This window comes from Charadrius vociferus, unplaced genomic scaffold (assembly GCF_000708025.1).
Source record: "Charadrius vociferus isolate BGI_N301 unplaced genomic scaffold, ASM70802v2 scaffold498, whole genome shotgun sequence".
NCBI classification, from domain to species: Eukaryota; Metazoa; Chordata; class Aves; order Charadriiformes; family Charadriidae; genus Charadrius; species Charadrius vociferus.
This window is the reverse complement of record NW_009649588.1, coordinates 2,522,937-2,533,505: the sequence shown is the minus strand read 5'-3', so window position 1 is coordinate 2,533,505 and position 10,569 is coordinate 2,522,937. Positions and strand designations below refer to the sequence as shown.

Sequence of the window (10,569 nt, the reverse complement as noted above, 5' to 3'; positions counted from 1 at the left end):
AGTACCGATTGATGGGAAAGTGTCTGGAAGGTAGAGGAAGAGCTGCAGCATCAGGCCCAGTCTCGGCTGAAGGGTGCCTTTGTAACTGCAGAGAGGGGATAATATTTAACAGCAGGGATCCCTTGCCTTTGCTTGTCCTCAGCTTGGCACATGAAGTGACACATTTTATGGAAGAGGGTCGGTGGTACCCCATGGGAAATGAAAAGGTCTGGGAAACAGATCCTTGAGTGAAAAAGTATGGAACTGTTCCTCTAAGTTTTTGTTGTGTGGACGTTTATTTTCCCGTGGTTGACAGTCTGGGGTGTTTTAAGCCTCAGCAATTCCTCGGTGCATTTCACAGTGTGGCCACATAGGCAGCTGGGTCAGCCCAGCTGAGGAGGCAACACCTTGAAGCAGGTTGTGGGAACGAGCAGCTGAGCAAGTGGTCAGTAAGAATACCCTAAACTGCTGGAAATTTTGTCTTCGTGAGTTGTAGCTTGATTTATAGTTGGTTAGTTCCTGACAGCTAATTTTCCGTAACTCCTTGTGGACTAATCATGTGCTCTTTTCCTACCCAGCTGTGAGGTACAATGTGTTGGGGTGGTTGAAAAAAACTTCACCTCACAGATTAGGTGATCTGTGGATGTACAAAATCCATTACAGCAGCTCAGAGGATAGGAAATAACTCAGCAAGGCATGATATTGATCACAGGCATAAATCAATAAGAAGAGGACTGGAAGTTGCAACTTAGGGGTTGTTTTAAGCTCTGTCACTGATTAGCAGCATACACATGTTGTGTAGGTTGTGATACAGGCATCATGAACACACTGCATGGTGAATTACAAGATCACAAGTGCACAAGCACTTCCTTCTTAAATGGCACAATTCAAAGGAGAGAGCAATGATAAAAGGGAATTACTTTCGAGATGTATGATTAAGCATATGCTGTAATTCTGTCAAGGAGCACATATGTTCAGGATAAGGATATGCTGTTATTAGGCTGGACTAACCCCTCAGAATGGCTTTTTCCTGATGAAGGAATCTCCTGTTCTCCATTCTGGCAAAGATACCCAGCTCCTGGCTGAACTGCTTGAGCAGCAAAACCAGAGCCTGGCAGGAACCTATTCCTTCTGGGGCCATTCTGTCTCTTGAGCAGCAACACTTTATGATGGGGCTAAGGTACTGTCACTGTTTTCAACATTAAGGTGTCTATGTCACAGTTTCCCAATTAAAGGCCTCTTAATTTCCTCTTATTTTAATGATTAAAACAATCTCTTCCCTTTTAACTTTGGTTGTTCCATTTCTGATGTTGCTCACCAGCAGCATGGGCTGTGATCGCCCTAACTGTCTGTCAGAATCTTTGCTAAAATTGGCAGTTCCCTCCAAAATTTGTCAAAACTTGGCTCTGTATTTTTATTTAAGGAGGTCTTTGGTCACAAAATTCACGGCTTCCTGGTCATTCAGGAACCTCGCTGGTAGGTGTTCTGTTCAATCCTTTCTGTATGACTTTTGAAGTCTCCTGCAGAGGTCAGACTCGGTAGCCGTGGAGCTGGAGCATCACTGGAAGAAGTATTGTTCTGTGTCCCTGTTCTCTCCCTCAGTACCTCAGACCACCGAACACTCATCCTGCTTTTTACAAGATTTCTTGCCTGTCTTAAAGGAAGGTTTTCTTTGGATAGGGCATGCATTTTCAAAAGTAAGTCACAAACCTTTTTTTGAACAGCTTCACATGGATTTCTCTTTTGATGTGCTTGCTTCCCATGAAACGATACCAGATTCTTTTGCTTAGGTGTGTCTGTAGGGCACTGCCTTTTCTCTTCATTCCTTTGTGTTCCTACCTACACTCCTCTCTCAAAATCAAGCAAGTTCAACACACCACCCTCATTAAAATTTATTGCAAAAAGAGAAAACCCTATGATGTTGACTTTCGAGAGCACTGTTCATCTTTTCTGAACCTAGCTGATAATTGTTGATAGGTTCTTGCTCCTCCTTTAACTTGATTAACCCGACAGTAGCTTTATCTTTTCTAAACTGGAGAAATTAAACCCTTCAGTTAAAGACGTAAAAGTAGTTTAGGCCTCTTCCATCTTCCTACTAACGAGGTGACTTCAAGGTGACTAGAGGTCTGGCCTCTTACTAGAAAAAATCCTTTTTTCACAGTCTTTTGGCACTACACGTACACGGCAATCCCACTGATTTCAAGGTCTCTGAGGAAACTTGGGTGACATTCAGCAGAAATAATTCTGATGCTGCAGCTTAACCAGGATAGCACTGGTATTTGGATCTGGTTCAGTAATACAATCCCCCTTCTCCTCTACCTGACTTTCCAGATACTAGTCAGCATCTCCTCATTTAAAGACAGATGCTGGCTGGTTACCTACCATGAAAGGACATTGCTTAGCTCATGGTTAAAAGATCAAGCAGAAAAGTTTGTTTATTTTTCTAATGCAACAACAAAAAAAGGAAGAACTCTGCTATTCATATAGTGCAAAATACTAATTTCCCTAGAAATCTTAATTTCCTTTGTCCTGATTTCACTCTCCATGTTAGCCCTTCCTGACTTTTATTTTTTAACTGTAGATGTAGACTGCATTTTGAATTATTTCTTTAAAGAGTAAGGCAAATGACAGCACTTGTGTAGTCCACAGAATCATTTGTCTCAGTTGCAACTATGAAGATTTGCTACGCAAGGTTTACATTCGTTTTGTGTCCAGAAATCACCTTTCTCTAACATTTACCTGATTATTATTGAAAAGCACCTTGGAAATTAAGCCAATACTTCTTCAAAGCCTCTACGAAATAGAATGGCACAATCAGTCATCTTCTGTAGTAAAACTGGTGTCAGCAAATGGGCCCTGATTCAGACTACAATACTTGTTTTTCAGTTATTGTCCAGTACTGTGAAATACACCTACAGATGCAATGAATAAGTCATAAAACTAGAACACCTATTCTAGTGTTATTATAAATATTGGGTATAGTGCTGGTATCAGCAGTATAAGCTTACCTAAAGTACTTCACTAGTATGTTTAACTGTAGTCTAAGGAACTACTTCTCGAGGTAGAAAAGGCACTGAAATTTTTCAGGCCTGTTTCTTACCGAATTTAGCAGTTTCCCTGTTAAAATTACTATAAGAAGACAGCTGTCTCTTTGGTTGTGCTGTGGGTTAACTCCCACAGGCAGATAAGCCCCACACAGCTGCTCGCTCTCTCCCCTGCAGTGGGATGGGGGAGAGAATTGGAAGGGCAGAACTGAGAAAACTCATGGGTTGCGATAAAGACAGATTAGTAAGTGAAGCAAAGCTTTGCGTGCAAGCAAAGCAAAATAAGGACTTTATTCACTACTTCCCAGGCAGGCAGATGTTTAGCCATTTCCAGGAAAGCAGGGCCTCAGCTGTAACCCCAAGTGTCCCGTCCCCCCCCTTTCTTTCCCCCAGTTTTTATTGTTCAGCACAATGTCATATGGTATAGGGTGCCCTTTCCATCGGTTGGGGGCAGCTGTCCCAGCTGTGTCCCCTCCCAACTTCTTGTGCACCCCCAGCCTACTCGCTGCTGGGGCAGCGTGAGAAACAGAGGTGGCCTTGATGCTGTGTAAGCGCTGCTCAGCAATAGCTAAAACACCGGTGTGTTATCAGCACTGTTGTGGTCACAAATCCAAAACATAGCATCATACGAGCTGCTGTGAAGAAAATTAACTCCATCCCAGCAAAAAACAGTACAGGTTCTAAACCCGGCCTACAAACTCATAGGCTTTTATTCAGCGAAATCCTGGTTTTCTGCCATCCCAAGTGAGATCTAACCTAGCAGCTTTGTAATGAACAGTTCTATTAGCATCTTAAGAGTGCTCAGAGTAAACCAATCTCCTAATAATCTGGCATTTATGGTTTTTGTTATGGGTTGTTCTTTTTTTTTCTCCAGAGGGAGCGCCAAAGGGAATACAGGGGCATGCCCAGTTGGTTTATTAAAATCAATGAGTTAGAAAGCAGTAGCTAGCTATGGAACTGAGGAAAAGAGTCCATTAACAGACCATGATAAAACACTCCATAGAGAACACAATTATGCTGAAGAGCATCCTGTTTCTTTCTTCAAAAGGCACATCACAGAGGGCACAACCAGAGCAGTACTGAAAGCTGCATCAAGAGTTTGTGGGGGAAAAGGAGAGTTCTTTGTCTTGTAAACCCTGTGGAAATTCTGTGCCGTGACAGAACTCTCACAAGAGCTGTAAATTAGTATAATGCCTTCAAGTTTAAATTCAAGCTAGAAGCATCATTGCTTCCAGAGCAGCAACTTTTACGCTGCATGCTCCTGGATGGCATCTTCAGAAATATGCAAAGCAGAGCTCAGCTGAGTAAACCTAAATGCTCACTTTCGTTTTCTTGAGCACATTTAGGAGCTACCTGTATTAGATGTATAAATACTTAACAAGAAAAAACAATGGCCACTAAAAGGTAAAATAGCTTGGTAATGTAGACGGTAACTTTGATCAAAAATGCAATCCATTATTAGATGTAATCAGTCTGGAAGATAACATTCACAGACAGATGTTCCTGATGATGTTGTGCACTGTCACGGATAACAACTGGATGTAACCAGTATAATAACTGGATATATCCAGTATAACAACTGGATATCCTTTGCAAACTTACTCTCAGTATTGCTTGAATTCTCATTCTTCTGTATACTCCAGCTCTGTTCTAAAGTTCAGAGACATTTTTTCACAAGCTTCTAACAAGTTACTCTGGATCCATAATTACTGAGACCAAATTGAGTCAAAATGCCAAGTGGGATTACTCTTTCTCAATGCCTGGAGTCGCATGGAATGAATAAGTACATAAAGCATCGTGTGCATCCCCAGATATATAACAGTCCAGTTACTAACCACACTACTTTCAATGGTAAATCTAACATGTGCAATAATTTTTTACTTTTGCTATGGATTACCTTAAAGAACAAGGTATGAATACTCTCAAACCTGGTGGAATTCAAGGACGGCATTGTAATATCCTGAAAAAGTCTCAGGGTACTTAGGACTTGCTCAGTACTACAAGTGGACTGTAAGTGTGTATTAATAGTGATTATTCATATGAGGTAAACGCAACTCACCTCAGCTTTACAAAGGGGAAACAAGTCATAAAGAGTTGAAATGAAGGATTAGGGACAGTGGAGCCAGTCTGCTTGTCTTGACTGACACTTTTAAGCAATGACAGCGCTAAGGTACTCATCTCCTGTAGCTTTGCTCACTGTGATTTACTATCCATCTCTGTAATTATTTCTGACCTTTTTTTCCTTCGTTTCTCAGTTGAGTCCAAAAAGGAAACATACAGCTTCAATTTTACTATCAACAATAATATAATAGTATTTTTTCAGTGTAAAAAATACTCAGAGCTTTCAGAAAACACAACAGAAGTGTTAGAATGTAGAGACAGCAGGCAAAGATCCTGAACAGTGTTTTTTTCTTTATACCGTGTATTCCATTAGCCAAACAAACGGATAGTATGGCTCTAAAAATAAATATATAAATGAAGCTTTGTTAGAAGGGCTTATTTTGGTCTGTCCATGTTTATTGATGTCTGTCATCACCATGATGTAAAGATTTCACAATCTACTTAAATGTTCTCAAGTTGTATTATTTCTTAATCAACAATAATGTGATCCATTTATTTAGTTTTGATTGTACCGATCACTGAATTATCTGAGCACAATTTCCGTACAAGACAAATGGTAAAGTAGTGAAGGAATACAATAACTAAGCAGTCAACAGGATACGTCATATTGCCATATATTGGCCTTGCCAAATCCTGTGTGGATGCTTTGATTTCTTTTCCTCTTTAATTTAAAACGCAACACATTTTTATTACTCCTGATGACTCTGAGGAGTTTTAAACTGCTTCTATCTACTGAAGAGAAATGTACAGTTCTTTTCAGTGACTACAGAGAATTGCTTCATTGCTTCTATGATTCATATGTGGCTCCACCAGTAAAAGAAAGCCCCCGGCTAAGATAAAATAAAATAAAACAATTATCTCAATGTGAATTAACCTTAGGAAATAGAGGTCTCCTTTGTTTTTAAAAAGCCCAAACAAATAAATCTGGCTTCCTATACTCTTAGAGATTCCTTTGGAAATGTTTTTCTTTGTTAATACATTCTGTGCATGGATACAAGGCAGAAAAGTCACCAAACCCATTTTCTTATTGATAAGAGATGTTGTGGACTATAGGTTATAGCAACATCTGAAACAGGTATTCTGAACACACTCTCAAAACATAATACATAAGATGCCTCTTCTATCAACCAACATGGATGTTTTATAGCACATAAAGCTGTAGGGGGAAGATGGTGAATATGATTGAAAAGCTAAGAGAGTCCTGAAGATTTGTTTTCTGTCCCTGCACCAAACACAGCTGTGTAATAGTAGACTAAAGAAAACATTTTGGAACTCAGCATATTAAAAGCTGATACTCACCCTGTTCATATATCAAAACAGCTAGAACTTATATCAATATGATTTTACTAATGTTATTTGTAACGATTAGAAAAATGCATCATTTAGCTTAAAAATATTTTTAATACTTTATTCTCTAAGACAAAATGTGATTTATGCCCCAGAGAAAGCTACTGGGATTAAAAAATGGAATATTACCCATTCTAACTGTGGGTTTGGTTTTGCCCTCTATGTGTTACCTCCTTTCAGCAAAGTGCTGAGCCGTTATTCATGGTCTTAAATGATGTTCCTGCTAAGAAGGAAAACTGATACAATGACATCAAGTCCTTCTTGAACACAAACTTCACTGTTCTTCCAAACAAACCTGATACAAAGTACATAATAGGTATCTAATATAGGATAGTTCTTTTCCACAAAGGTCCAACGGTTGCTTGGTTTGGTTTTCTTCATCTCCACTCAGAAGCAAACCTTGCGTTTAACACACCTACTTTAGTTTTTGGTTTACCTTCCGTGTGGTCTGTTTCCAGTCACAACTTGTATTTCTTCAGCTATCTTACTCCAAAAGTATGGTAATACTACAATTAGATTTCTCCTGAATGGCTGATCACCTCCATGAAATTTAGACCCTAACCCTCAGAACAATATCTGTGAAGACGACTGTTTTGTCCCTGGCATAGGTTCTTTTGCTGAATAAATACATGATTTTGTTCTGAAAATAAAGGTTCTGAATCAGGAAGAGATGTTGACTGTAACTGCCAGCATTTATCCACAAGTACATGGTTCCATTTTCCCTTCTTTTCTAGATAGTATTTTTAAAAATCACTATTGCAAAGAACAATAACCGAATAGATCACACCAACTTGACCAGCAGATAAAGATGGTGATCAAGGAACTCTCAATTCCCTTTTGTTCAGCTTCTTACATCACATTCATTAATATTGTCACCACTTGACTACACCCATCAAATCGAGTCCTGTGTTGTCACTTCTACAGGTCTGATCCACCGGGCACTGAATTCAAAGGAAAGCCACCTTTAGAATTCACTATGCTTTTATTTAAGTCTTGAGTGATATGCATAACCATCCCACAGCCTCTCTCCGGAATGGTAAAACTTAAAGTCAACTGTCAGAATAAATCCTGGGTTTACGTCTTAGCTTAAGCTTCTGTAATGTGTTATGGTTTGAGAAACCCACAATTTATTGTCGTTTAAACAATTATTCTCTCACCCAATGACCCCTCCCAGCCCGGGAAGGGGGATCTGGAAAAACCAAGGAAACCCAAGGATTGAAATATAAGCAGGTTTAATAGAATAAGACTAGATAATTAACATTAATAACACTACAGAACCAATATTGATCCTGATACCAATGTAAAATATACAAGGATTATACTCAGCCCATTCTATCAGTAGGAAGCTGTGCACTCCCAGCAGGGGATGGTAAATGTAGGACCCTGCGAGCACTATGGCTTCAGGAGGAAGGAAAGGGCTCAGGGGTCTGGCATCGGGGCAAGACGTTCTCAGGATCACAGACATCACAGAAAGAGAGAGAACTTTGCAGCAAACTTTCTGATTTGTAGTGAATGTGGTGTTCATGGTATGAAATAATCCTGTTGGCCAGCTTGGGTCAAGTGTCCGGGTCTCACCCCTCCTCATCCCCGCACCTGGCTAATTCGAAAACACTGAGACCTTGAAGCCCCCACACTATAGCTGGCTATAAAGTATTTTCACAAATTCAGACACTAGACTCTTCTAAAAGTGCAGTTTTCCCAAGCTTTAGAGGAGAAATTAGTCCTGTGTCACTCAAGCCAGGACATACTGCATCATGAATTCTTAAAGAAGTGATTGTGAATTAAAGCAAAATAATGGTATCAGTATTATGCAAAAATACCTGCTACGTGTTACCTCAGTTGCCACAACTGACATGCACAAGCACTGGTTCTACTACAAGCAAGGCATTGTTTCTATGAAATGGCCATCCTTCAACCATTTTGACTTGCTAAATCCCTTCGGATAAAGTACTTTTGGTTCAGGACCAAGGAGGAACAGAGATAGCTTTAAATCATTATGGGTAGGGGCAATCAGGAAACTCCCAAGTCAGCAACATAAAACAGGAGTACAGTAGCAGACAAACCAACGCAAAGCAAACACAGTCTAAAGGTCCGGATCCACTTCTTCAGATGTTTCAGACTGCTGGAGTGATGCGAGTGAGCTGCCCCACTGCCTCGTCATTAGTCTGGATGTCGCTTAGTTGACATGTGCTATCTGCTTTACTTTCACCAGTCATTCTACACTTTACCATTCATTTGAGTTAGAGCTGTAATAACATGCCAGCTGAGTGAATCATTTGGAGTCAAATGCGTGTTATTCGTTATTCAGCGGCTGCCCGCTTGGTCATGCATCCAAATGGCCAGATCTAAAGTGACAGAACTTTGTATTTCCTATTACAGCACTGAATTAGCCAAGCACAGGGAACCGGGAGGGGAATATTCATGGTATTACCAGGGGAGGAAGGGAGGAAAAAAGCTTCCTGACCTTTAAAATGGTTAGATCCTTCCACAAGCTGTAATTTAGAATGAAGTGGATGGCATCACTTTAATACGTCACATAGAATATTCTCGATGCTGTTAATGAGCTGGCTATGAACCTTTGTCCAACATATATCTTAAGGACAATGTAAGAGATGTTTGAGGCATCAGACTTCACTTTTGACAAAACCCATTTGAACTCCTTGAGATAATGAAGCTAGTGAAGCTTCCCTGTGGCTAGTACTCCTCCTCCTTTGCTTCTAACATGTACCTGCTTCATTTATGACCGGCTTAGATGACAAATTCTCAGAAATGGACTTTAAAAAATATTTTGGCTGCAAACTTTTTACAGACTAGACAGAAAACCCCCCAAAAGTATTACAGACTAAGTAGAAAGAAATGCAAACACTCTATCCATTCCTACACTATTGCACTTTGCTCATTAATGTGAGCAAAAATGTTTTACCCCATCACTTGTTATAGCTAAGATATTTCCAAGGTTTTTTTGCTTCCTCTAAATACAATATGCTGAATACACAGCCCAACATGAAATAAATGCGTATTGTGAAATTAAGGAATATTGATGAACTCAGACTACAGCAAATCCACAGCCCAAAGAGATGGTGGTGCTACTCCCTACCATGAGTCAGAAGGGGCCCAAAACTTCGTAAGATGAACTCGGCTGCTGCAGGGGGGTGGAAGGAAGAACTGCATCCACAAAGAGGTCCACAGGAACGCTCGCTGTACACACAGCACACTGCAATGAATTTTGAAACTCCATAAAATACATGCCCAATTTTAGGCACGTAAGTAGTGGATTTATTCCAATCGAGGGGCCATCAACAAACTGATGCCGGCATCTAACAGTGAACTCAATAGAGAAAATTTAGACACCTGTGGAACCACAACTAGCGATCCCCCAAAATGCACGTTCAGCTGCCATAGGTGAGGCTGCAGACACCCACCCTCATTAACACAGAGCCTCGTTAGGGCCCCCAAAGCAGGCAGGTCCCCGGAAGCTCCAGCTGGTGGAGGTCTCCTTACAGCACAGCCTGCCCTTGAATTAAAGGATTAAGCTCCCGGCAGAAACGCGTAAACACCGGCATCGATCACGAGGATGAGACCTGCTATATGAAGGTTTACATCTTCGCTACAGCAGAGTTTGAAGCTTGGGTCTCTTGCTGGCAAGCACGTGTGCCAGTCGGGAGGCCGCTGCCCACCTGTACCATCTCCCCGATGCCAAAAGCATTCGCTCAGGCAGCCCCAAGAACAGCTTTAGGACAAGGAATGGGTGAGGAGCCACTTTGCACAGCCCATTCCCCGGCGATGGGCAAGACCTGGGCACCTCAAGTGGAGATTCAAGCCATGATTCCCACAAGAGAAAGTGGCCTCCAGTTGCGCCAGCGGAGGTTTAGGATGGATATTAGGAAAAATTTCTTCACAGAAAGGGTGGTCAAGGATTTGAACAGGCTGCCCAGGGAAAGGGTGGAAGTATTCAAAGGAGGGGTAGAGGTGGTGCTGAGGGACATGGTTTAGTGGTGGACATGGCGGTGTTGGGTTAATGGTCGGACGTGATGCTGTTAAAGGCCATCACAGAGGATTCTGTGACGCCATTCGATGT

At 41.1% G+C, this 10,569-nt stretch overlaps 1 protein-coding gene across 1 annotated transcript in view; it reads left to right on the top strand.

Annotated features, from left to right (window-relative positions):
• Positions 1-10,274: 10,274 nt before the first annotated feature.
• Positions 10,275-10,569, top strand: part of VAT1L (vesicle amine transport 1-like) — a 58,993-nt gene continuing 58,698 nt past the window's right edge. Inside the window, exon 1 of the mRNA XM_009890400.1 lies at positions 10,275-10,357. Coding sequence (XP_009888702.1) covers positions 10,275-10,357 — 83 coding nt within the window. The remainder of the gene's footprint in view (positions 10,358-10,569) is intronic.